This window comes from Columba livia, chromosome 3, assembly GCF_036013475.1.
Source record: "Columba livia isolate bColLiv1 breed racing homer chromosome 3, bColLiv1.pat.W.v2, whole genome shotgun sequence".
Classification (NCBI taxonomy): Eukaryota; Metazoa; Chordata; class Aves; order Columbiformes; family Columbidae; genus Columba; species Columba livia.
In genome coordinates, this window is record NC_088604.1 from 32,606,071 (window position 1) to 32,632,835 (window position 26,765).

At 46.1% G+C, this 26,765-nt stretch overlaps 2 protein-coding genes across 2 annotated transcripts; one reads left to right on the forward strand and one right to left on the reverse strand.

The window, feature by feature from the left end:
- Positions 1-77: 77 nt before the first annotated feature.
- On the forward strand, positions 78-8,197 carry MTO1 (mitochondrial tRNA translation optimization 1). Its single transcript, XM_065056307.1, has 12 exons — positions 78-365; positions 478-677; positions 1,152-1,269; positions 2,320-2,609; positions 3,817-3,929; positions 4,069-4,259; positions 4,385-4,515; positions 4,981-5,185; positions 5,268-5,439; positions 6,149-6,267; positions 7,045-7,202; positions 7,383-8,197. Exons 1-12 carry the CDS (start codon positions 146-148, stop codon positions 7,608-7,610), a joined length of 2,145 nt encoding a protein of 714 aa, XP_064912379.1. The 5' UTR covers positions 78-145; the 3' UTR covers positions 7,611-8,197.
- A 9,494-nt stretch (positions 8,198-17,691) lies between these two features.
- Positions 17,692-22,321, reverse strand: EEF1A1 (eukaryotic translation elongation factor 1 alpha 1). Its single transcript, XM_065056312.1, has 8 exons — positions 22,183-22,321; positions 21,220-21,411; positions 20,146-20,325; positions 19,719-20,015; positions 19,312-19,462; positions 18,865-19,121; positions 18,409-18,643; positions 17,692-18,094 (listed from the first exon to the last, which is right to left on the reverse strand). The coding sequence occupies exons 2-8, from the start codon at positions 21,361-21,363 to the stop codon at positions 17,970-17,972; spliced, it is 1,389 nt and encodes a 462-aa protein (XP_064912384.1). The 5' UTR covers positions 21,364-21,411; positions 22,183-22,321; the 3' UTR covers positions 17,692-17,969.
- Between the last annotated feature and the right edge of the window lie 4,444 nt (positions 22,322-26,765).

Genomic DNA, 26,765 nt, shown 5'->3' on the forward strand with positions numbered 1-26,765 from the left:
CCCGAGCGGCCCCACCTACCGCGAGCGCCGCGGCCGCTCCGCCTCCCCAGCCGCCCGCCAGCGCCGAGCCGCGGCAGCGTGCACCCCTCGCTTCCGGTTCCGCCCGCAGGCTGTTGCCCGCCGCCGGCGGCTTGTCGGGCCCGTCATGCTGCGCAGCAGCTGGCGCCGCCTGGCGCTACCCCAGGTGCCACCCCCGGCGCCGCGTCCCGGGCACCGCCGGGCGGGCAGCGAGGCCGGGGCGGCGGGGGCACCGCGCTACGAGGTGGTGGTGATCGGTGGGGGCCATGCGGGGACGGAGGCGGCGGCGGCGGCCGCTCGCGGCGGAGCCCGCACGCTGCTGCTCACGCACAGGATCGACACCATCGGTACCGCGGGGTGCCCGGGGCGGGGGGAGGACCCGCGGGGTCCCCCCGGTGCGGGGAGGCTGCGGGAGCAGTGAGCGGCGGTGGTGAGCGGTGTCCGTGTGTCCCTCCGCAGGGGCCATGTCCTGCAACCCCTCCTTCGGCGGCATCGGGAAGGGGCACCTCATGAGGGAGGTGGACGCCCTGGACGGGCTGTGCGGCCGCGTCTGCGACCGCTCCGGGGTGCACTACAAGGTGCTGAACCGCTGCAAGGGCCCGGCCGTGTGGGGCCTGCGCGCACAGATCGACCGGCGGCTCTACAAGGAGCACATGCAGGTGAGAGGGGTGGGGGGCGCACCCTCCGCCGGGACTCACACAAGCAAACGCGGGTTTATTTCCAGGGATTTTTGTGTTTGTGTGCTGGAGTGTTAAGAATGAATTACTCAGATCTGAAACATTAGGATAAGCTATAGAGAATGGTGAGGGGGTGGTTTGGTTTTTAATATTTTCTTGTCAAACGTCGGTACCTTTCTGTTTGGTACTTTAGTGTAAGCTGTTGGAGCTCAGCATAGTTTAAAAAATTCTGTAGAATTTTATATACAGGTCAGGTTTCATGATGAAATAGCTTCTTTTGAGGATAAACTGTGTGAATAAAAAGTTCTGCTCAGTAGATCAGGACAGTGCAGTCACTGAGGGTCTTACAGTTGACCTGGTAAGAATGGAAAAGGGTGAGATATTTTCAGTAGGGGTTGGGATTGCCTGCCTGTCACAGAACTTACTAGATTTTTGCAGTAACTCCTTTCATGACAGAAAGAAATCCTTAACACACCACTGTTGACAGTTCGTGAGGCGTCTGTGGAGGATCTGCTCTTGACAGAGCCAGAAACAGACCGTCCTGGGAGATGCCGGGTCACAGGAGTCGTGCTGGGTAAGTGCTGGTAACTCGATAGCACTGTCACTTACTCTACACTGAGAGCAGCCTTTGGGTAAACATTTCTGATTCATGAGCGAGAAAGTTGAATTAGCCGATAGAAGTGGTTTAGGCTGAATGTGAACTAAACTAGGTTAATGTCTGTAATAACGATGACAAATATACCTGGATTGATGGGTTGTTGGCAGGTTATATATGTTTAATTTACTTCAGACTAGCGATACTGAGTGTCACGCTGCATTTTGAGATTTTGTTTGGTAAATGGCGCCTGCTGCCAACAATGTTAGCGAGCAATGGTGTCCTGGTACTAGCAGACTCACACTTTATTACCCCTTGCTGTTCTAGTTAACAGGCTTTCCAAAATAAAGGCCTGCGTTGGAAATTTTCCCAGGAGTGGGTTTTCTGCCACAAAGATGATTAAGGGTGGAGCATCTCCTGTATGAGGAAAGGCTGAGGGAGCTGGGTCTCTTTAGCTTGGAGGAGACTGAGGAGTGACCTTATTAATGTTTATAAATATGTAAAGGATGAGTGTCACGAGGATGAAGCCAGGGTCTTCTTGGTGACAACCAATGATAAGACAAGGGGCAGTGGGTACAAACTGGAACACAGGAGGTTCCATTTAAATATGAGAAGAAATTTCTTCTCAGTGAGGGTGACAGAGCACTGGAACAGGCTGCCCAGGGAGGTTGTGGAGTCTCCTACTCTGGAGGCATTAAAAACTCACCTGGACATGTTCCTGTGCAACCTCATCTGGGTGTTCCTGCTCTGGCAGGGGGATTGGACTAGATGATCTTTCGAGGTCTCTTCCAATCCCAAACATTCTGTGATTCTGTGTTTAGGAGTAGAAAAAATACAGAAATAACTATATGCTCTTTATTGCATTTATTACTATTAGAGCTTTTATTATTGAAATGCTGATTTTGTCAAATAATAAAAGGTGAAGAAACCCTAAGTGAACAGCGTTAGTCTGGTTTTAGACAGAAGCACGAGAGTACCGGGGTTTGTTGATGCTGAAATATGTGCATCTTGGAAAACTTGCTGTTTCAGGGGATGGGAGCACAGTACATGCTGGGAGCATTATCCTGACCACCGGGACATTTCTGAGGGGGATGGTCCTCATCGGGCTGGAGATGCACCCGGCTGGGCGGCTGGGGGACCAGCCAGCCATCGGGCTGGCTCAGACACTGGAGAAACTGGGGTTTACCATGGGCAGGCTGAAGACTGGAACACCACCCCGACTTACCAAAGATACGATTGACTTCAGTGGTCTGGAGGAACGTGTGGCTGACAATCCGCCAGTGCCTTTCAGCTTCCTCAGCGAAGCTGTGTGGATCAAGGTGGGGTAACACACATCACATGCACGTAGAGCCAGGTGGGGAGCAGTTCTGGGAGTGTCGTGCTCAGAATCAGCCAGGGAGTTGGCAGCTGGGAAAGGAAGCTGGGCTGTGTTCATACTGGGGGTGTTGTGTTTCTCAGGACTCTCAGGGCAAAGAACAAAATTACTTGTTGTTTTCTGAAAGCAGTTACCTTTTTCCTCTCACTTCTCAACTTGAGAACCAAACTTTCTTTACTTTCGCTCTAGTGCATGAAACTTAATATTGTTAGTAGTATTCTTCACATGCTCATTATGTGGGTGATTTACAAAATCCTTTCAGTATTAGACCTGTATTGTGGAGATTTATGATGTGTTGCTTGTTACCTCAGTTCTGGAATAAGATTAAAATGTTGAAGTTAGAGATCATTAATAGTTTCGACCCGGAAAGAAAAAGCATAACTATCCACAGAACTCAGAGATGGCATGTTAACAGTAACTTAAAAGCAGTAGAAACTCAATTTTCCAAAGAAAACCTTGGAAAATGGCATTCTTACATAATGTAGTTAAAACAGCACAGAATTAAGTATCAGGAGTTAATTTGCCCCAAAGCATATAGGAATATTGCAATAACCTATTATAATTGGGATAGAGGCAAAAGAAATATCCCTTGGAGTCCTTGCTATGTGTAGGAAAGGTTTTAAGGAGCTGAGGTGCAAATTATTACCATTGGAATGTTGAGTCCATTGACTCTTTTTCAGAAAAAAAACTGTGAAATACTTTATATGGTGCTTTTTTTCCATATTAATTTTGTTTTGTTGGTTTTTTTATTCCCTCGTCGAACTCTTTAATTGGCTGTTAGCTGCAGGGTCAGCACTTCCTCCTCTTCCGTCAGAGCTTTGAATTCCTTGGTTAATTTGAATGCAGTGATATAATGCATTGCTTTAATAGAAATATCCGTCCTGTAATTAGGAATGCAGTGTGTAGAATAGAACTTGGATTCTCAACTCCCAAGTTCTGTTCTGTTCTTGATCTGTCTTTGGGCTTGTTGCTCAAGCTCTCTGATTACTTCTGCTCTGTCTGTAGAATGGTTGTGGCAGCACTACCTGTCCCTCCAGGAAGTGAGAGCTAATTATCATGGAAAAACCCTTGGAGATCCTCAAAGAGAGCTGTTCTGTAAGAGTACGGAGTTGTGACTGAATTAACTTAAAGTGAGCTTTGGCCTCTTTCAGCCAGAAGATCAGCTGTCATGTTACTTGACTCGCACTACCCCCAAAGCCCAGCAAATTGTCCTTGATAACCTCCACCTGAACAACCATATAAAGGAGACTACAAGGGGCCCACGGTGAGTATGTGGCATCATGCAAGGCTCTCAGTGGCACGAGCTGACAGACTGTCTGAAACTGTGGGTCTCGCCTGCTTTGCTTCTGGAAAGTTGCTTTTTCTCCATGTCAGGTGACGCTCATGGCTATTGACTGTTGCAGGTACTGTCCCTCTTTTGAATCAAAGGTTCTGCGCTTCCCAAACCGAGAACATCAGGTGTGGCTGGAGCCAGAAGGCTTGGAGTCTAATGTCATTTACCCCCAAGGCATGTCGATGACGCTGCCACCTGAGCTCCAGGAGCAGGTGATCAAATCCATCCCAGGCTTGGAAAAAGCCAAGATCTTACAGCCAGGTAAGGGGGTCATATTGGTTACCAGTTAATAACAAGCAGATTTTGTTTAGAGCATAGCGAAACAAAAGAAATATGAAACAAAATTAATTATTTGATACAGGGATCTCTCGTGTTGTTTGTCATAGGCTATGGGGTGCAATATGACTTTTTAGACCCCCGTCAATTGACTGCTTCTCTCGAGTCTCGTCTGGTTCAGCGCCTCTTCTTGGCAGGCCAGATAAATGGCACTACAGGTTACGAAGAAGCTGCAGCTCAGGTGCGTGAATCTGGTTGTACATACACAGCGCTTGGGAAGGGATATTGCCTTGGCATCTGCCTTTGATGCGCAGTCTTGCTAGGCCCGTCTTGTGCTAGTGAGATGTTCTTATTTTTATTGCTCACCTCAATTCCAGACTTGCCAAGATATTTTTACTTTTAGTATCTACAGTTGCTGTTACTGAGATTGTAGTGACTAAGGTAATTGGAAGTACTGTCAAATGTTTCAACATGGAGAAACTGACATTGAAAACATGTGGAAATTGTCTCTAGTCATGTCAGCAGGGGCCAAGGAGCCCTTGAGATACTTATAGTATCACAAGAAAGAAACTGCCTAGGTTACTAGCATAATTATTGCGTTTTCCAGGGTACAGTTTGACACACAAGTCTTGGGAGGCAGATGTGCTGATATTTTAGCCATGAAAAAAATGATAAATGTTTTTTGGTTTGTTTTCTGTCTGCGTAGGGTGTGATTGCTGGGATCAACGCTTGCCTACGGGTTCATGGCAAGCCCCCTTTCGTTATCAGTCGCACCGAAGGCTACATTGGTGTCCTCATTGATGACCTCACCACTCTGGGCACCAACGAGCCGTACCGGATGTTCACCAGCCGCGTGGAGTTCCGCATGTCCCTCCGGCCTGACAACGCCGATGCCAGGCTCACCCACAGAGGTATTTTGTTATGGTGGCTCTTGCAGTGAGAAGCTCTGCCTGGTTGTAGACCTTTGTCTGATACACCATCTGTCTCTTGCAGGTTTTGAAGAAGCTGGGTGTGTGTCACAGCAGCGATACGAACAAGCAGTTAAAATGAAATCTGCTTTAGAGGATGGAATTGCGACGCTAAAGTCCCTTCAGTTCAGCATATCCAAATGGTCCCAGTTATTACCAGAAGTCTCCATCAGTAGCAGTCGAAGGTCGCCCGTCAGGTAAAGGTTACAGCTGAAGCTTTCTGCTCTGACCTACACTTGCTTTGACACATCTGGCTAGTGGTTTCACAGCATTTGTCTGTTTCTCCTGAAGCCATCAGTACTCCAGGATTCCAGCATTATCACCTTCAGGGGACAGAAATCTAATGTTTGCCTATAGAATAAGTGCGACATAGGTGATTTTACTATGCTGTGTATCCTGGTGCTGACATAGACCCCCAAAGTAAAGGAGTACTCCACTGGCCCAGATAGTTCTTGCTGTCCTTACTGAGAGTGTCACCAAATGGTGGCAGTTTTGGAGTGATTGCTGCTTTGCTGAAAGCTTGACGAAGCAGCAATTAGTTGATTTCAGGCTAGTGTCAGATGGTAGCTGTTCTTGTACACAAAGGCCCTTGCTTCCTTTACCCATCCTTTATCTCACCTTATCTTTTCTATTGTTCTAAATAAGAGACAAAGGCCTGGCTGACTCTTTGTGAAATGTTGCCCTTGATGCCCTTACCTTGTCCCTTCTTTCTGGCTGTTCATTTCTCATAAAATGCTGAACTGCTCTGGTGTTCACTGTGAGGGGATAGTAGGGAGGTGAGCGTGGCTCTGCAGTTGCTCTGGCTTATGCTGGGATTTTTGCAAGTTTGATCTGGGAACAGCTGTAAAGCTGCCTGACACGAGTGACTCCTTCCAACCATAAAAAATTAACTATTGTTCTCCACAGCGCCTTTGACATCCTTCAGTATCCAGAGGCCAACATGGAACTTCTGGCAAGGGCTGTTCCTGAGCCCCTGGGAAAGCTTGCTGAATGGAGACAACTGGCAGAAAGACTGAAGATAGAAGGTAGAGTACAGGAGTTAGTGGGATCTGTGTAGGTTTTGTTCAGTAAGGGAAGAGCCAACGCATTCATCCCAACGTGTTTGATGTTGCTGCCTAGTGAAGTGAAATACTGTTATGGAGGGTGTTGGTCTCTTTTCCAAAGTAACAAGTGATAGGACAAAAGGAAATGGCCTCAAGTTGCACCAGGTGAGGTTTTGATTGGATATTAGGAAAAAAATTCTTTACAGAGAGGGTTGTCAGGCATTGGAACAGGCTGCCCAGGGAAGTGGTGGAGTCACCATCCCTGGAGGTGTTTCAAAGGCGTTTAGATGAGGTTCTTAGGGATATGGTGCTAGAGTTAGGTTATGGTTGGACTCTATGATCCTGAGGGTTTCTTTCAACTGAAATTATTCTATGATTCTGTCAGAGCATGCACCTTTTACCATAGGCCACAGCCCTACACAAGTACCTGTTTTTCACCGAGTGGGGCAATATCAATTATTCATGTTCTCTCCTGTGTTTTTTGTCCTTACCACTCTGTCAAATAGACCATCCTCTCCTGGGATGAGAGGAAAAGCCAACCCATGTGTCTTAATTCCTGTAACAAATTCAGGAGTGCGGCTTCCAAAGTAGTGATGTGAATTAGGATCTTTAGTCTGTGAGGCTAGAAACTTCCTTAGGAGCTTTTGACCATCTCAGTGGAATTGTTCATTCTGCTTTCAAATGACCTGTTTCACATGATGTGAAACATGATATGATATAGATATCTGGTCTTCTTGTTTCTCTGATCTTCCATCACAGTTGCTTACGAGTGGTGTGTAGTCAACCAACAGCAGGAAATAGAAGAAGTGCGTCGTGATGAAGCCCTCCGACTGCCGGAGGACATTGATTACTTTGCCATTGATGCATCGCTCTCAACAGAGGTGCGGGAGAAACTGGACTCTAACCGTCCCCAGACGGTAAGATACTGGGCCACAGCAAGGCTGAGGAGAAATGAAATCCCTTCTGTGTCTTCCCAAGGGGCATGGGAGGGTAAGGGCAATCAGGGAAAGGAATACCCACAGGTTTTAATCTCATTTCTCACTAACTCAGGTGTGTCGGTTTGCTCTTGGCTAATTTGTTCCTGTTTCCACATGCAGATTGGTGCAGTCAGCCGCATCCCTGGAATTACACCAGCTGCTATTGTTAATCTGCTAAGATATGTGAAAACCAATCATCAGAAGTCAGAGATGCCAAAAGCATTACCTCAGACTGGCAGGTATTTACCAGGGAAAATGTACTCAGAGAAAGCAACTTCTGAAAGACAGATTTCAGCAGAGTTTTCTGAAGAGGAGCCAGAGCATACCTTTGTTAAAACACCTTTGTAGAGAAGCGCACCACTCCTACCAGAGAATGCAGCAAGATCACCTGCACTCATGAGCCTCTTCGCAGATAAAACCGATGCTGGCTGGATACTGTGCAGTTCTGGTTGTGTCCTGTGGCAGTGCCAGTGAGCGTAACAAAGATGACAAATGTGCAAACCTTAAGTAAATGCTCAGGAACATAAGTACAGCCTGTGGTTTTGCCAATCCAAATGAAAATTCAGGAATTGCTCGTAAAATTCCACTCATTTGGAAGATGTCAGGTGGTCAAAATCTAAAGCATCTTGGACAGGATGGTGTTTTGCTCATCTGAAACGAGCAAGAAATGTTACCATGCTGAACTCACAGCAGCACAAGAGGGTTTGAGGAGGGAAGAGTGCTCCATTGACTTCAGTACTTGTGTTTATAGCTGTGCAGTGGCCATGCGCAGTCTGATGTTTTAGTGTGATGTCAGCCAACATGAGACGCTTGTTTATGAAAACTCGCGCCACACAAATATTTAAGCTTACGTAGGAGACCGACTGAATGTAAACACTGTATCCTGGGCTTTTTTTTTCCTCCTTCAAGGTAAATAAAGCTTGAGACTTCCTGAAGACTTGATTGCGACTTAGCTTGCTTTCTGCGCACCCTCTGAATCCTTGCCCAATTCAGGCAGTGGTCTCTGGTGATAGTCTCGTCTCTGATGACAGTCTCATTTCTGAATATCCTCAGAACTGACTGTGCAAGCGGGCTTGGGAGCAAGTTTGTTGGAGTCAAATACAGCTATCATTTTGAAATCTGTGATCCTGGACTTTCCTCTGTTTCCTCTGGGTGAGCAGTCCCTTTCCTGTCCAGAGGAGGGTGTCAGAGCAAATCCTTTTTCGTTGAGAGAGATGCTGTCATGCAGCAGGAGGGTGGGCAGAGCTTACGGTTTTCTTTGGGCCGACCTGAAAGCCTCTCCCTGTCACCAGCTATTGGCTATTGTCGCCAGTTTTAGACACACGATCCGTAGGTCACTTCATGTCAGAATGGCTCAGAAAAGCTAACTTGTATCTGCCCTTTTATGTCTGTAACCTACTTTCCTTTCAGTTTTGTTGGCTCAAAGAATTACTACAACTTTGTAAGCCTGAAGTTTAGGGAAAGAAGGCAACTATGCTTTCCACAGTATAACTGTGGCTTCAGGTATGGTATTCTTGAAATTCCAGTTACGTGAATCCAAGAAGCCTGTTGAGAGTGGCAGAGCTTCTGATCAAAAAAAGTTTTACATTTTCTTCACTGCATTATCTTCATATTGTGTTTGGTTTCGATGTACCAATGTCTGTAAAAACTTAGATCTAGTTTTTACAGACAAGGAGGGAAGCGCTACTGGCACCTTCATCCTCACTTTTAAAAGATTGTGCAATCTCAGAACTACATTTCCTAGTTCTAGTCGGTAGACGTTTGACAGGAAAACCTTTCTTCCAGTACCGTCTGCTTTGGAAGGCAAGCCCCTCGCACCCTGCTACAAAAGCAAACACTTTTCCCCTAGCTTTCTGTGCTAAACTTATTTCTGTGCTACAAAGGCCTTGGTTCTAACACCAGTGTAAATGAAAGGGTGATTCTGCTGAGCTGGGCTGCACCAGTATCAAAGGAAGAGAAGGAGTGGGCTTTTGCCTTTCTTCTAGTAATTTAATAATGCACAGCCATGGTGTAAGAGCTAGACAGGGGGGAGAGGGTTAGTTAACTGTGGGAAATTGAAGTCGGAAGTGCATGGATGCATTGCTTTCCATCAGGTCTTTTGTAACAACTGCTCTCTGTATTGCTGCGTGACGTGGGTCTTTGGCCACTGATGAGCTCTCTTGTTAAGACAGGGTGTCCTCTGTTCACACATGTGTGTTAATGATGTCCATGTTTGTTGAAATGGAAAACCTGGTGTGTGGACAAGTTGGAGGACTGGCCATTCCTCAGGTATTAGTTTCATGTATACAGGGCTTGTCGAACAGTTCTTGTTCGAGACGACTTTTAACATGAAAAGAAATCATAGCTACAATTAGTTGTACAAGTAGTTCTTCCAAGCAGCAAGTGATAGGACAAGAGGAAATGGCCTCAAGTTGCACCAGGGGAGGTTTAGATTGGATATTGGGGAAAATTTCTTCATGAAAAGGGTTGTCAGGCATTGGAACAGGCTGCCCAGGGAAGTGGTGGAGTCACCGTCCCTGGAGGTGTTAAAGAGACTCTTAGATGAGGTTCTTAGGGACATAGTTTAGTGCCAGAGTTAGGTTACGGTTGGACTCGATGATCTTGAGGGTTTTTTCTGACCAAAATGATTGTATGATTCTATTAAAAAAGCCAAGCAGAGAAAGGTTAAATAATCTGCTGTAAATAGCACAGGCAGATAGGACATCATGCCATCTGCTTTCTAACTCCACCAGGGATTTGTTACAAGGCCCAAGGTTTGGTTTTTACATGAAGACAAAGTGGGCTTAGACACTCACCGGTCCTGTGGGTCTTACCAAGGCTGACGGAACAGGAAGGGCAGGACCAGGGGACCCTGCCATTGACATCCACGTCTGCTTGCTTTCATTGGCCGTGCTGTAATGAATCACACTTGGGCCTCTTCTAATCTGTACTGTGACCTGGCAAGCAGGGAGGGTCAGGTGTGTGGCGAGGTTGACCTAACTTGTTGCACACACCAGGGATCTTTGTGCTCCCTGTTTCCATGTCAGTGTCTTTTTTTTTTTCCCTCCTGCAGAACACAGGCCTGGTGATCACCAGTTTTCCCTAAGCCAGATTTCATCAGATCTCTACCATGCTATCTTGTACCAGGTTTTCAGGACAACTGTTGTCATCCTTTCCGGTTCAGCTTTCATTTTATACAGCGCTTGGACTGCCACAGTTCCTTCATCTTTATTTCTGCCTGGAAGATGAGAGCAAGAGAAAAACGAGAAGATATTTTACACCAGGAAACACTGAAAGCTGTGACCACCAACCTTTGATGGTCTCAGCGCTGCTGGAATGGTTGTGATGGTGCAGCAGTTTCTTTGCTTAATGTCTGTCCTTAATCCCCCACTTTGCTGGCCCTTCCAAGTACAGGCATGCCTCCTAGTTGAACGTTGCCTTTGCACTTTGGTAAGTAACAATCTTCACTTGCATTAATTTTAGATGCTATGGGGTTTATTTGCTTTGATGCCCACATCTCCCAGGTTGTGCTCCTCTACCCGGTGACGAGCATCTCAAGCCCCTTTTAGTGGATGCAGGAGGAATCTGCTGTCCCCTAGGAGCTGCTGTTTCCATCAGTGAGCTGCTCTCCTGTGCTTCCCCCTGGACCATGGCCTGTGCTGCTCACATTCCTTCCACCTGTTTGTTTCCATCTCTTGCCGTGGCTTTATGGGGCTAGTGAGAAATAATACGTGTCTTTCCCCTCTTGCGCTCAAAGTTAGTGGTGGCTGGGGCATTCAGCTGGTAGATGGCAGACTTGCTCTGCAATTGCCATCACAAAAAGGGCAGAGAAAAAGGGCTTGATTCTTGATCTGTTGTTCTAACCACAGGGATGCGTTAGGGAAACAAAATTATGCTTTTGTCTCTTTTCTTTCTAAACTGCTGTCTGGGCTGAACTTTGTATGTGTAACTCAGGGAGGAGAAAGATGTGCCCATGAGAGGCTTTCTGACTCCATAGTCACCATCATGTAGTCACCAAATGTGTTGTCTGGGTCTTGACCTCTGTGCCAAGGAACGCGGCCATGGAAAACATTGAGGCCTGAAAGCCGGAGGCTGCAACCTTCATCTCTTTGCAGATTTGAGATATTTTGACAGCCTGTGATGTCCCCTTGGGGTGCTCAGCTGTGAAGCACAGGCTAGAACATGCCCTTGTTGTCATGTGTGTCCCTGCAGAGCCGGTGTCCCCCTGCTGCCGGAGCAGGTCTGCAGAGCCACCATGAGCGGCTGCAGCTGCTCCCGGGGAGCAGCGCGGTTCAGGAAGGGCCGATGCTGGGGTGGAGATGGGGGCAGATGAAGCGAAGGGTGAAGGTGTTCGCTTCCAGCACCAGCTGCAGCTCCCCCGCACAAGCCCCAGGAGGCACGTTTTCAGGCACCACTGGGGACCGATAAGCACGTGCTCTGCTTGTTCCGAGTGACTTAGCGCTTGATGTGGTTGAACTACAGAGCGGGCGTGGAGCCAGGTAGGAAAGGAGCTCGCTCTGTGCCTCGCAGGGCAGCGAGAGCAGAGCTGACAGCAGCCTCGTGACTCATCTCCTCCGTTGCAAATTAACGTGGCTCAGCTTGAAAATTGTTGTGTGTGACCAGCTGGTGGCTCGTGGCACAAGCGCAGGGGATTGTTGGAGTCACAAGTGTGAAGGCTGGTGTAGCGGCTGCCCCGAGGTTTGGTCCCTGTCCCGCCGCACCTCGTGGCACTTCGGCCGGGCGGCCACGGGCTGTGCTGGCGTCACTGCCGCGGGGCAGCGGCTGCCCCAGGTGCAGAGCGGTCACGTCACACGCCGTCATCTCAGTTTGCTCCTCCACTGTGGCACGGGGGCGGAAGCCCCGGGGATTCACAGCCCGAAATGAGTCACAGGAGTTACCCTGGCGCAGATGTGAGTGTGGCAGGGCAGGGCAGAGCTGCTCTGCTCACCAGCGGGGTTGCTTCTTCCTTTCCCTGGTCCCTGTGCGCACGTGTACATCCCCTCCTTCCCCAAAGAATTAGACACTGCCATCCATAAAAGCACTTTAGCAGCAGACTACATACTGCTAGTTGTTATTACTAGAAGTAACAGTCATGTACAAGAAAACCTGTAATTACATTTAAATTTGTCTACTCTCCTTCCCCCTCTCCACCCTCTTCGGAAAGGCTATTTAAGGGCTTGATTTACACAAAGACAACTCTTCACACCAAACAAGCCTACATTTCTCTCTCTAAAATACCCCTGCCCTGTTAACAGAGCCACAGTCCAGCTTATGAAACTAAATATTTACTAAATACTTAGTAGTAACTAAATATATAATAATATTATATAGATAATACTCTGCATAAAGAAAAATTACTAAATATTTTAGTCATTTGTGGTTTTTCTTCACCCTGTTTACTAACAAGTTAGCTTAGAATCCAGCTTTAATACAGGAACTGCAGAGATTGAAGAAGTCTGGTAACTGCAATAAGAGTTAGTAGGCACCTTATGTATTTATATATCTATATGTTATATATAGATATGTGTACATGTATTTGTTTGTATATATACACATATATCAAAGAAAAAAAAAGGGAGTTTTGCTTAAGATGTGCCCAAGGGGCTGCAGATAAGCGGCATCTGAAACTTTCTTTTAAACTCCAGCCCTACCCACACCAAAGCCTCTCCTGGAGGGGAAGGGTGTCGTGCCTTTCCCTCGCTGTGCGGGTTTGGGATGGGCTGCCTGCCCACCCCTCCGGCTGCAGAACACAGACCCGGGCTGGGGAAACAGCCTCTGCTGTGGCTCTTCCCCTTTGTGCTGAATGATTCAGATTTTATGGGGCTGAAAGGGAAAAGGTGAATGTGCTGCTGGCAGGGCCCAGGCTTGGGTCGAGCTGGCTCTGGTTATTTCCAGTGACTACGTAATACAAAAAGAATAGCGTATTAATCCATGGGCTTGTTTTTGTGCTGGGCCTGGGCTGGCAGCTGCCCTTGCGGAAGGATGACCAGGAGACTGGACCGCTTTGCTCAGAAGAAGCAGGAGAAAGCCCTTGCTCGGTCCATCAACGCGCTGAGGGCAAAACGACTGCTACAGCGTCCTTGAAAGCACACGCTGGGCCCAGGAGGGATGTTGCACTTAGATACTATTGAGGTTTTGTTCTGTGTTTTTAAAGAAAAGAAGCAAAACCTGCACAAATTCAGAGCTGTTAAGCACCGGCACAGCTCCTCAGCAGCCACCCCTTGTGCACCCCACTGCTGCCCCACTGTCCCCACAACCGCAGGCTGGAGAGCGCCCATGGGGAAATCACACTCCGATTTCTCTCTGCATTACTTCACCCAGCAGCTTTTGAGGAAAATACGTGTTTGACTGTCATGCAGAGTAGCTAGCAGATTTGAATTATGTTGTGTAAATATTTGAAAGGATTAAAGAATTATTGATAGGCAGCCAGAGAAAGCAACGTTAGTTAAAACAAACCAAACCAAACAAAAGGTAGATAGTGATGTAATTGATTTCTAACAGAAATAATCTGAAGGGACGCAAGAGGACTCAGAAAAGGCTAAAAAAACCCCACCATTTCTGTGTTTTGGAAACCAATATGGTTTTTCTGTCTACAAGGTTTTATTCCTTTGGCTCCTTTGCGCCCTGGGTGCTCTCTTCTTGGCGCTCTCTTCTTCCTCCTGAAGCGGAGCGGTTTCAGCCTTCCTCTTGGTGCACGGTAGGAGTGTCACAGGAGAAACTGTAATTCAGCACAGTGTTATTTTCCATGGTCACAGTTCTGCTTATTCCTTGGTTCAGCTTATGATTTGGCTATTATTGTTTAAGATTTCACAGACAGAAAGTACTGTTTTGGTGCAGTCAAACAATATGGAGAATTTGAGGACTTGAAAATAACAGAGATCTGGAATCTCATCAACTTCGAGCTGTTAATACTGTCGTGAATTTGCACTGAAAAGAGAGAGAGAATTCTCGCCACGGAGCTGCCAGCTCCCTCAGCTGGGTCTTTTCCCAGCGCCCTCCCTCACACACCCATCCAGGGCAGAGCAGTCGGAAAACACCCGGCTGACTCGCTTGGCCAGCACCGAAGAGACTTAAAAACAAAGCAAGGATCAAGCAAAAATGGTATTTTATGTCTGGAGTTGTGCTTTACAGAGCTGAGAACATGGCAGCAGGGTGCTGCTGGGGACAGGGAGCTCCTCCATCCTCCCAAACCTTCCCCACACCCCCTCTAGGCACTACACAAACATTAAATAACATGAACCAAAAACAGCCGAGCTGTCCTTGTGATCCAGATCAAGCCTACACTGTTCTTAAAAAGACACTGAACCATTTAGCACCAATGAGGAAAAGGGTATTGCCACACAAAGTTTCATTTTCTCCACATGGTTTTATTTGCACCCAATCTAAAACTTAAAATATGCGTTTAGAGAAATAACCAGTAATTCGTCAAAGTTTATCAATACCTTTCAAAATATATTGAGCCAGCTACAATCAGAATGTGAGTTAGTCTTTCATCTGCAGTGTCAGTAAAATTAACTGTTCCAGTTACTAGCCCTGCACAAGCTGGTCTGAAATACAATTTAAAAACTTGAGGCAGCCGCCTGAGCAGACCCCCTTTTATTCTTTATTCCTGCCTAAAATAATCACCTAGGAAGACACAACTGAGCAAGAAATTACTTGGCTGCAGCCGCTGCGACTGTGCTGCTCCGCTTCCCCAGGCAGACAAGGCTCTGCTGTATCCCAGTCCCCAAACACCTCGCCACAAACATTTTTGGCATATTTCTGTGCACTAAAAACCCTCTGGACTCCCAAAGCACGCATCATCAACCGAAAAAGGAAATCACATTTCAATCTCCCAGCTCCCCACTGCCACCTTCGGCAATAAAACTTCAATTAAATACAGTCAGTTTTCTAGCCAGTTTTCTGCCTTCAGTGAGCTGCATCACCATGGCAGCGTGCTTGCACACTGCTCTATAAATATCACCAGCATTGCAGGACAGTATGGAAAGAGTTAAGGACAGATGTAGAAGTTGCTTAAAGAAATCAGCAGTCAGAAGACAAATACAGTTCTCAACTATTAACATTTATTAAAAGTTTGACCAAAGTAGCGTTATTCCCAAGATTTGTTTACAAAAGTCTAACAATTTCCCCAGGTAGTCAAAGATTAATAAAAGAACTGAAATGGCATTGCGTTAGTGCACACAAGCAGAAGAGTCTACAATAAAGAAAAAAACCTCAGAATTTGTGTAAAATTGATGTTAAGTACTTGAAAGCAAGTGCTAGTGTCGCAGGCAGAGCATTCACAAGCATGTTTTCACTGTGCACAATGTGAATCTGTTAGCTGCAATACTGCATTCTCTAGGCTTCATAGCTTTTTCTCCTGCAAAGGCAGAACCACTCTCTGCCCCAAACTACACAGCTGACTCCGCACCTGAAGGGCACTTTTAACCCAAACACCTTCACAGCAGCTTTTCCGACCTACACAGAGCTGATAGGGAGAGAACGGCCCCTGGCAACAGCTGTGCAGGCTGCCCTTGGTCCCTGCCCTTCCTTCAGCTTCTGCTTGGGGCCAGAGACAAACACCTGATGCTATTTCAAACCTTATTTTTCCTTAAGGCTTCAGTTTGAATGAGTTGCTCATTACAAGCCAAATTCCAAACTGTATTAACGCAAGTGCACCCGGCTGGAGACACCACCCTGCAAAAGCAGAGGGATACAGCACAAACAAGCCCCGGCAGCCAAGCTCCTGCTGCCTTTCAGAGGCTCCTCAGACTTGGTAACAGGAACCTGTGAGTGACAAACACAGAGCTGCACTTAAGACAGTGCCAAAGCCATTTCTCTTTTCATCTACGTTGCAGCTTCACACTGCTGAACCAGTTTGACCAAAGCCTCTTAGGAAAAAAAAAAAACAGTGGTTAAACTGAAAAGCACGCAAAGATTTGGCAAGATACTTCAACTTTATTATGGCAACGGTACATCTGCCTCAATTTTAAAGTTACGCACTTCCTGTTGCCCTGGGGATACTAACAAACCTTTAGAATTTAAGAATCATGATGAGGTTCCTTTACCAAATTCCATAGTATTCTACAGACAGCTGCACTCAGTACATCTATACCCTTAACACTGGTATAGAATGCTCCAAAGTCTTACTGTAGTTAAGACACAGGTGGTGAGCAGAAAAGGAGGAAAGATCCAAACAAAGCAAACAAGGCATGAAAATAAGTAACAGCAGTTCAGGATTATCCAAGCAGTACAGATGTGAGTTCCTGCAGAGCAAGCACACAGCCGAAGAAGGAAAGGAAAACAAACGAGTGCATATAGCCCTTACAGACAGAAACAACATCCTGGTGCCATGGAACAACAATCCTTCAAAGACACTGAATTCTCATTGAACTTCAGTGGGGATGCTGTGGGGAAATCATGGTAAAGGTTAGAAAAACAGCTGCATCATTATGCGAGCTAGATCTGATTATCCATTAACTGCTTGTCTCCATTTACATATTCTTTAATTATATTATAGAATCATTTATTACAGCTGGTATGTTTTACTTGGATTATTTATCTAGTGATTGTGATCTTTTGGACTAGTTACCCAATTCCACTTCAAATTGACTGTTTAATCTAAATGTTCAACCCATTGTTAAGGAAAACAAGTACACAGTCCCACCACGTTGTTTGGTGTCGACATTGCGGCACACGTTTATCACATTGGTCTTGAAAACACACCAGTTATGTGTAGACGTTCTGAAAGTATTTTTGACCCCAAATTCAAAAACCCAAAACCACCAAGCAGGCCAGGTGCAAACAGCATCCCAGTTGGGAAGTCAGTAGAAATACCTGCCTGTTTCTCTCCGTTTTGTTCTTGAAACAGAACTGTGCAAGACGCTGTAATGGGGGGTCATTCAAAGATTGCCTGACACACCTCAGTCTTTCTAAATTTGTTTTTGAAATTTAGCTACTGAACGTGTTACTACAAATGTTAGGAAACATTTAAATAGAGGTGTTTCGTCTTGATCCACAGGACAGCTAATCAGTTGCCCAGAAAAAAATGTTTCTGCTAGCAATTAGAAAAATCTGTGTATGAGACTATGGGAAAACCAACACCTGATTCTTTTTTTATGCCTTTGCGAAGCTGGCTTTTTGTTCACGCTGTTTTTTCTTCCCAGTATAGTTTTCTTGGTTTACTCAATGCATCACAGAATGCACCAAAATGCCATTAACTATAACCTGCTGTTTGTGTTAGCTAATCTACAAACAATCTTTTAAAGAAAGCACCAGGTAAGTTGTTTTTTAAAGGCTTAAATCAGTTAAAACCAAACCTGCAGATTAATTTTGCTTTACTCTTCAGAAATTACAAATTTGAATTTGCAACTCTGAACATACTCAGGTGACATTCATCCTCTCTGATCCCACCAGGACTGTACGTAGGTTTTTCTATAAACTTAGCATTAACCCAAAGAACACAGAGACGGAGCATTGAACTTTGTTTTAATGGTCTCAAATTCTGTGACAGATTTTTTGGTCAAGTTTCCATTTTAAAAAATTTATCGGTTTTAAAGACTAATAACTTAAACTGCCACGAAACAAATGGTCCACAAACATTCCTTTCCTTCTGAAGCTTTTACGATGCATTGTAATCATTAACCAGTCTTTTACTATTAAACTTAAATGGCCAATTGAGACAAACAGTTCTGAGACCGTTCTTCCACCACTGGTTAAGACTGAGGTGGCAGCTGATGTACAGAATTTTCATTTAGCCTTCTGGGCCTTCTGGGCAGACTTTGTGACCTTGCCAGCTCCACCAGCCTTCTTGTCAACTGCCTTGATGACACCAACAGCAACTGTCTGCCTCATGTCACGCACAGCAAAACGACCTGAAAACAAAAACAGGTTTTATGACTTTTGTCTAGGGCTACGGACCCACAGCATTATCTGCACAGCAGCAACATGCAGCTTGGGCTGAGTGGGCCAATACCGCTTCAGGACAGTGAAACTGCATGGGACTGGAACAGATTCCTCATTATCTGGAGAGCAGCCCTGTACTGCTGAAGGTTTGGTTCCACTAAGAAGCTTCTTTTGAAGTCACAACTTGTAATATATTTCACAGAACACATTACATCCCCATACCAGCAACCACGGGGCTTTGTTCCAGAGACCAGGATTAACATGCTTTTGGGATATGTCTTACCCAGAGGAGGATAATCAGAGAAGCTCTCAACACACATGGGCTTGCCAGGAATCATATCAACAATGGCAGCATCTCCAGATTTCAGGAATTTGGGGCCATCCTCCAGCTTCTTGCCAGAACGACGATCGATCTTCTCTTTCAGCTCAGCAAATTTGCATGCAATGTGAGCAGTATGGCAATCCAGCACAGGGGCATAGCCAGCGCTAATTTGGCCAGGGTGGTTCAGGATAATAACCTAGAAAACCAGGAAAGCAAAGTTAACACCAGAATGATTTTGAATACTAATGTATCTTATAAAGCCAGGGCTTTATATGATTTGCTTCACACAAAATATTTCTTAAAAAACAAGTCTATGTCACTTCATAGCTTAGTCTACTAGTAAAAAAAGAACAAGACTCTAGGATTTCACCATCTAGAGCTGCATTTCAGAAGTCTTCAAACAGCTGTAAAAATTACCTGTGCAGTGAAGCCAGCAGCTTCCATGGGGGGATCGTTCTTGCTGTCACCAGCAACATTGCCACGACGAACATCTTTCACAGACACGTTCTTGACATTGAAGCCAACGTTATCACCAGGCAGAGCTTCGCTCAGGGCTTCATGGTGCATCTCAACAGATTTTACTTCAGTTGTAACGTTGACAGGAGCAAATGTAACCACCATGCCTGGCTTAAGAACACCAGTTTCCACACGGCCAACTGGTACAGTACCAATGCCTGCAAAAGAGGAGCAATATTAATAATTCAGCTCAATGAGCGTACGTACACCCTTACAGAAGAAAACACTTGAGATAACTACTCCACATTTTCCACTTGAAAAGCACCTTTCAGGGACAGCCAACTGCATTTCTGTCCCATACATTTGTTGTTGCTGGCAAGTGAGAAGAAGCACTATGAAAACACATACCGCCAATTTTGTAGACATCTTGAAGAGGCAGACGCAGAGGTTTGTCAGTTGGGCGAGTTGGTGGCAGGATACAGTCCAGAGCTTCAAGGAGGGTGGTTCCACTGGCATTGCCATCCTTTCGGGTAACCTTCCATCCCTTGAACCAGGGCATCTGTAACACAAAAAAACCCCAGGCATTAAGTGTCTGTCAATTTTAATGACACAAGGCCAGGGAAGACCAAGTCATGTACCTTAATGTTACCTCGGTATACTCCCGCAGACTAATATTTTGTGAAGTGCTGGGATTTGGTTTTTGACCTCAGCACTTCCAAACATTACTATTAAAAAATATGTGCATTTTACCATTGTATAACTTTGCAATAATCCTCCTAGTTTCATTTCTTAAAATCAACAAATGTCAAACCTACGTTAGTGCTAGGCTCCAGCATGTTGTCTCCGTTCCAACCAGAAATTGGCACAAATGCCACAGTGTCTGGGTTGTAGCCAATTTTCTTGATGTAAGTGCTGACTTCTTTGACAATCTCTTCGTATCTCTTCTGGCTGTAAGGTGGCTCGGTGGAATCCATCTTATTAACACCAACAATCAGCTGTTTCACACCCAGGGTGTAGGCCAGAAGGGCGTGCTCACGGGTCTGCCCGTTCTTGGAAATACCAGCCTCGAACTCACCAACACCAGCAGCAACAATCAGGACGGCACAATCAGCCTTTGAAAAGAAAGGAAAAAAAAACCCAACTCATTATAATGCTTGCACATGTGTCAGGCTATTAGGGGAACCTCCCCAACCAAGGAACAACCTGCCCGAACTCCCCAAATCCTTAGTTTTATGTACAAACCTGAGAAGTTCCAGTAATCATGTTCTTAATGAAGTCTCTGTGTCCAGGAGCATCAATGATGGTGACGTAGTATTTGCTTGTTTCAAATTTCCACAGGGAAATATCAATAGTAATACCACGCTCACGTTCAGCTTTCAGCTTGTCCAAGACCCAGGCGTATTTGAAGGAACCTTTGCCCATCTATGGATTAAAAAGAAAGAAAAAAATAAACAACACAAAAAGGAGAAAAAGCAAACGTGTTTAAGAATTATATTTGCATTTACTTCAGAAAGATCACACACTGGCTAAAGAGCAAAATCTAAGAATAGTAAATGGTTAAATACTGAAAAATGTTGCCGCTTGTAAAACAAGCAACAAGATACATTTGGCACTACTGGTGAAAGATGCCAACTGTTTTCCGTTATTTAACCTGTTGACAGCTTGGCCCTCCTGACAGCTTGCTAATTGCACTAACACATCATTACCTCCTACTATCAAGTGTCCTCTACAAATTTAAGCTCCCTCTCAAATGCAATCCCTGCGATAACCAATGGTTTAACTGCCATTCAGCCTAACACTCACTATATTTCATTCTGCCATGTGCTCTGAAGATGCACGGTCATTACACAGAAAAAGTATGATCAGTAATACTTGCTATAGGTTCAACCACCAAAATCCAGACCTTTCTTATTTTGAGAAGTAAACCTTACCACAGCATCTTCTTGAAGTTCATCCTCAACTACATGTATGCAAATACTAAAGCTCAGAACTCAAACTACAACTTTAGGTATAATTATGTAGATACAGCTTTTGACTACCCTTCCTTTCCTTTATTCTATATGCCACCATTTAAGCTCTGCCAACTAATATAATTGCGGATTTAACACTTTAGGACTTGCTCGACTACCGGGACAACTGCAACCTAACTGCCACCCTGTGGCCACAGAACACTCACACACTTGTTCAGCCACTGGGACAGTTGCAACCAAACTGCCTCCCTGCGGCCATCAAACAGTTTGCAACTTAGTTTTTCAACTGAATCTTTATTGATCGCCACACCGCCCAGATTTGGCTGGATGTCACAGGCCCACGTACCTCAGCAGCTTCCTTCTCGAACTTCTCGATGGTCCTCTTGTCGATGCCACCGCATTTGTAGATGAGGTGGCCGGTGGTGGTGGACTTGCCAGAATCGACGTGGCCGATGACGACGATGTTGATGTGGGTCTTCTCCTTTCCCATTTCGGATGTTAGTCAAGTTCTTTTCTTTCGGCAAAAGAGAATCGACACCTGGAAGTGCCCCAGGAGAACGCCGGTTACAGCTCCGGTGCGAACGCCCTGCCCGGGCCACAGCCGGGGACCGGCCCAGGGGCCACAGGCGGCCATGGCGGCCCCGCGTGCGCTGCGGACGGCTCGGGCAGGCCCGGCCGGGCCCGAGGCCCCAGCCCCGCCCCGCCCGGGGAGGGAGGGAGGAGGGGCGGGCGCCAGCCGGGGGGCCCCGCGGAGCGCCCCTCGCGTCGCCCCCTCCACGCGCCGCCACCGGGGTCGAGTTACCCCCGGCGGCCGAGGAGCGGGGCGGCGGGCCCGGCGGGCAGCGCGGAGGGCGGGGCCGGCCCGCTCCTTTGTGTGACTCACCCCGCCCGGGCCGCCGCGTCCTCCATTTTGTGGAGCTGGCGGCGGGCAGGAAAGGCGAGCGGCCATTTTTTTACTCGTGCCCCATCCTCCCCTCCCCCACCGCGGCCCACGGGCCCCACCACCGCGCACCGCGCGCCCCAGCGTCCCGGCCCCAACGGCACCCGCGCGGCGGTTGGGAACGGCCGTGCGCCTCGGGCCGGCACGGTCACCCCGCTCCCGGGGTGGATCGAGGGGGGCGATGCGTCGCCATCTCGCCGGCGTGCGCTCTCTCTATGCCGACGCCAGCGCCCCCCGCTACCCCTGCCCCCCACCCCCAGCGCACTATTCCGCGTCGGCGGCCACACCCGGTCACCGCACCCGCCGGGTCCCCCGTGCGCACGGGCCCTGCCCCCCCGCCCCGGCCTGCCCCACGCGGCCGCGCCTCACCTGCGAGGCGCCGGCAAACCCGTAGCGAAAAAGACCGACGGCGTGATCACCGCCCCTTATATACCCTGCGTGGGGGCGGGGCCTGAGGGACACGTCACCACTCCCGGCGGCCCCGCGGCCCCGCCCCCGCAGCCCCACCCGCGCGGGCGAAGGGCGCTCCCGGGCCCCGAGCGGGGCGGTTGCGGCACCAGCGGAGCCATTCCCAGCTGGAGGGGCCCCGCGGTCACCGCCGGCAGCGGCGCCGCCAGGTCCTCTGTCCCTCCGGGTCCTCTGTCCCTCCGGGCTTGCCGTGTGCCGGGGCAGCAGCGCGGGCGGGGCGGTGCCGGTGGAGCGGGGGGAGGGGAGCGCTGCGCCCTTCCAGCCGCGGATCGAAAGCGACCAGGCCGAGCGGGCGGGTGGAGCCGCCTCCTCCGAGAACGGCGTAGCGGGAGCCCCGAGCGCTCGGTCAGCGGCCGGCACGGCCCCTCCCGTGGAACCGCGGCCACAGCGGAGCCCACGGGCGAGAGGGAGCGGCCCACGTTGCACCATGGCCCGGTCCGGGGGGTGCGGCAGCCAGAGAGCGTCCGTGGGGAAAAGCCCTGGGCAAACTAATTGTATCTCTTATTCGGGACACAAAAGAACTCAATCAATGAGATTAGACACGTTCAGTTAGTTACGCTGACTCGCCTGCATTTGTTACTTGTTTAGGAGTACGGAACGCAAGAACCCCCCCAGCTCACCATGTTGCAAATCTCCCAAAACAGCTGGGAGGGAAGAGGAATTTCAGGAAGCTTATTACACAGGAATAAAGAAAAACATCTTTGGCTTAAAAAAAAAAAATCCTTATACAATTAGAGTCCAAAAGTTGACTCCGCTCAAAAAACTTTGGCACAAAAATACAAATCAAGGTGGACAGACCTTGAGCAAAGATGCATCTGAAATGCAAAGGTATTTAAAAGAATCAAGCGTTTAGGATATGTGACTTCTGTGTAAGAAAGCCAAACTGCAAGATGTGCCCCCATTCCATGTTTTCACATGGAAAACTGGCAGCCCTAACAAATTGTTATTGAAATCATGCTGGTGAGGAGCCACGAAACAGCTCACAGCATCAGAAATGAAAGCCCTCGTGATTCTAAAGGGTTGGTCTCTGGTTTACTCACTCCTAACCAATGCAAGAAATTCCATTAAATATTCAACATCTCCTGTACCTATTCAAGTGAAATTTAAGCTCAAAAGCGGAACGAATATTTATGTTTGTACTTTTAAAATGATCTGCAAAGGAAACGAGTCTACACGCTCCCTTTTCCTCTTCAGGTACATTATACACCTGTGTTAGAAAGAGCTACTGTTGTCCCATTCATTGGTATGCTCCTCAGACTGCAGTTGGAAGCATGGAAGTAGCTTGTTGTTTGAAACAGACAAAAAAGAACATCAACAACAACCACCAAAACAAAAAACAAAGTCAAAACCCAACCAAACAAAAAGACACAAACAAAAACAACCCCCCCCAACCACCTCATGCGTCTACACTGTCACTTGACTCCAAGGTTCTGTAGCTGAGATACACCCAGCATGAAATATACTAAAGAGCTGTGAACTTAGTATTTCATGGATTGACATGGAACTGAAGTGTTTCCAAAATAGCCGGTATTTTTCCATTTGCAAAATTAAAAAAAAATAGGGTGTATTTTGTAAAAAAAAAAAAAAAAGAAAAAAGATTTGACTTGAGAGATGTCACATTAGAGAAGGTGCTGAGTTCAGTATACTCAATTTACACAAAAATCCAGTTTCAGAGTAAAACCTGCATGAAGATTCAGATATTCTTGAACTCACTAATTTTTAAGAAAGGAATAAATTAATAAGGTTCTTTCTCTTCCCATGTTTTTTAGGCAGAGATCAGTGGTGGGGGTGGGGGGAAGCTAGAGGTGGTTCAGCTTTCCTCAACACTAATATTTAGGGGCAGTTATTAGTGAAGACATTGCATATGAAGACACAGTAACAGAAGGGCAGGAAAATGGAGGTGCATCAACTTCTGGAAACGGAAATGCATTATCATAAAGTGATTCACACAGTGGCTCAGATTGAGGTCCAAAGGGTAATATTTGGTAAGAAAGCTAAGCTGCACTTCACAGGTCTCCTATAGAGCAAAGACTGTTTGTAAACACAGCTAAAGAGGTTTACTATTCAGGATGGTTTGAAGTTAGCTTCTAAAATGTGTATTTCAGTAGGGGGTATTTTTAATGGACTGATCTATCAAAGTATCCCATCTCATAAAAAGGTAGTTTAACACTTTCCAAATGTAGTCAGTGAGTTGTGCCTCAAGAGGGAGAGGAGAAAGGAAATGTGTTAATGATTGTTACATGGCCTGTACTGAACTGGACATTTTTTTTAAGGCTCTTTTTTTTTTTTAATAAGAGTATTTAATAAATAGAGGCATTTAGAACTATGTACTTCTTAACATGGCAATTTCTGTGGTATGTACATAGCTGAAAGCTTTGAAAGCTGACTTTGCTGCACAAACTTTTAGCCATGGTCCTAGTTTTAAGTCTACAACAGATGTTTTTTCCCCCTCCATTTCTTTAATTGAGTTTTCAAATAAGGTTATTATTTTCTCTTGAATCTGCCCAATACATGCTTTTATTCCCTCAACAACTTTCATTGTCCATTCTATTAGTGGAACATTCCTATTATCAATCTCAAAAATATTTATACAGCTGGGGAGCTTCAGATATATGAGCAGCCTCGCATAATTCAGTGGAAATGCATTCTGAAGAATCCTGTCAGCTAACACGGATAGGCATACACCGGGCTAAATCCTGTATGCAAATACCCTGTTACAAATTTTGCACTTTGTTCATTTGGCAAAACTAATCTCTTTGATATGCACAAGACTTTAAACACAGATTTGAGAAATACAGTTGATCAAGCTCACTGTGTATGGAAGAGGCACTAAGGTTTCTTGAGGGTACTTTAAGAAAGGGTGATGGAAAAGTGGTCTAAAATTACCAATAGTAATTGGTGATTAGCAAAACCAGATTCTGGTACGCAGCATCATTTTGTAATACAATTAACCCATACTAACTGTGAAATGCTTTCTAACCCCTATGTGACAATTATAATAACATACATTAGTCTAAATGTTCAACATAAACTATAGCATGAGCACACAGCTTTACTTCCATCTGATTGTTCTTTAGTGCATTGACTCTTAATAGCAATAAAAAGCACCTACATCTGTTATGAAATCCTTTAACCTACATGATCCTAACACTTACTAATGGATTTTACAATCATGCATTTCATAAATAAAAGAACAATGAATAGAATAACGGTGTTATTCATGCATTAATTGATTAGACAGAAAACCTGCTTCAAAAATGGTTTAACTGAGAGGGATGAAGTAACCTAAACTACTGGGGAAAAAAAGCCACTTTTGAAAGTTATTTAGCTCTGGACCAGTAGCCAATATTTTTTTATGTAAGTGAAATTGCTTGGTAAAAGGAAGAGACAACAGTAAATACACTTTCAGTTACTATGTTAGGAGACAGCACAAAATAAACCTCTCCATCCTTGGAAGCCTTAATGACTTGGACTGGATAAAGCTGTCAACAACCTTGTCTGATCTCATAGCTGACCTTGCTTATAGATTCCAAAAATAAGGTCTTAGAGTAGAAGGTATGAGAGAGTGGCCTTCAAAACTATTTAGAGTATTATTGGGATGAATAAGCAGCTACAGTTTCAGAAGCTTCTGAACAACTTAATATGAGCATCTTAAAAAGGCATTGTTTCCCCTAAAACAACTTTCCTGTGGGAAGCACTACTATTCTGGTTACAGCATTTACAAGAGGTGAAGGACTAATGCTTAGAGGAGAGTCTAATTAAAAAAAAAAAAAAAAAAAAAAAAAAAAAAAAAAACATAAAAATAATTTCTTTGGTCAGTCTTTTCAAACCACAGTTATCCACAGCATGAGAAGGCTTATTTATATTGAATGTTTAGTACCAGTTGAGCATCGATACTGAAGATTTAGTGTCAGACAGAGCAGGTATACTGCAAATGTAACCAGAACTAACAGCTGTATTTAAACCTCTGTGCTGTTCCTTTCTGTGGATGTCTGTGTTACTGAGCTAGAAAATGAAAGTATGGTATAGAGCAGAAGTGTCCTGAGAGAGAAGAAAAGAACCTCGCAGGTGGCTGCTTCAGTAAGACTGTTCTGGAACTTAACAGTGAATGGGAAGATACATGCAGACAACTAGGGGACTTCAGATCCAAGAAGTAATTCCTCCCTTAGTTTGACCAAAAAGTGACCCTTCAGTTGTAGACACCTGACAAGGCTTCATATACTTCATTAGTGCTAGGCTAATTTAGCTATGACCTGGCTCCAGGCAAGAAGCAGAGTTACCAGACACCAGAATAAAGGTGAAGGGCTGACGAAGTAACCACCGCTATTACAGAGAAACAACAATTTGTTAAACTGTTCTGTGGTTTTGCATTAGTGTTTTCCAACAGCAAACAGGCTACAGGATTTGCTTCCCTTCACCAAACAGAATCACATTTTTAGTATATCCCACCACCTTTTGGACACCTAAATGAATGGTAAGGCCTT

Excerpts from the sequence above, each read along its gene's own strand:
- MTO1 (XM_065056307.1), top strand. The coding sequence starts at position 146 with ATGCTGCGCAGCAGCTGGCGCCGCCTGGCGCTACCCCAGGTGCCACCC. Across the intron at positions 2,610-3,816 it reads GCGAAGCTGTGTGGATCAAG|CCAGAAGATCAGCTGTCATG; the intron begins GTGGGGTAACAC and ends GGCCTCTTTCAG. Across the intron at positions 6,268-7,044 it reads AGAAAGACTGAAGATAGAAG|TTGCTTACGAGTGGTGTGTA; the intron begins GTAGAGTACAGG and ends CTTCCATCACAG.
- EEF1A1 (XM_065056312.1), bottom strand. The coding sequence starts at position 21,363 with ATGGGAAAGGAGAAGACCCACATCAACATCGTCGTCATCGGCCACGTC. Across the intron at positions 20,016-20,145 it reads TGATTACTGGAACTTCTCAG|GCTGATTGTGCCGTCCTGAT; the intron begins GTTTGTACATAA and ends TTCTTTTCAAAG. Across the intron at positions 18,644-18,864 it reads CTGCTGGCTTCACTGCACAG|GTTATTATCCTGAACCACCC; the intron begins GTAATTTTTACA and ends CTGGTTTTCTAG.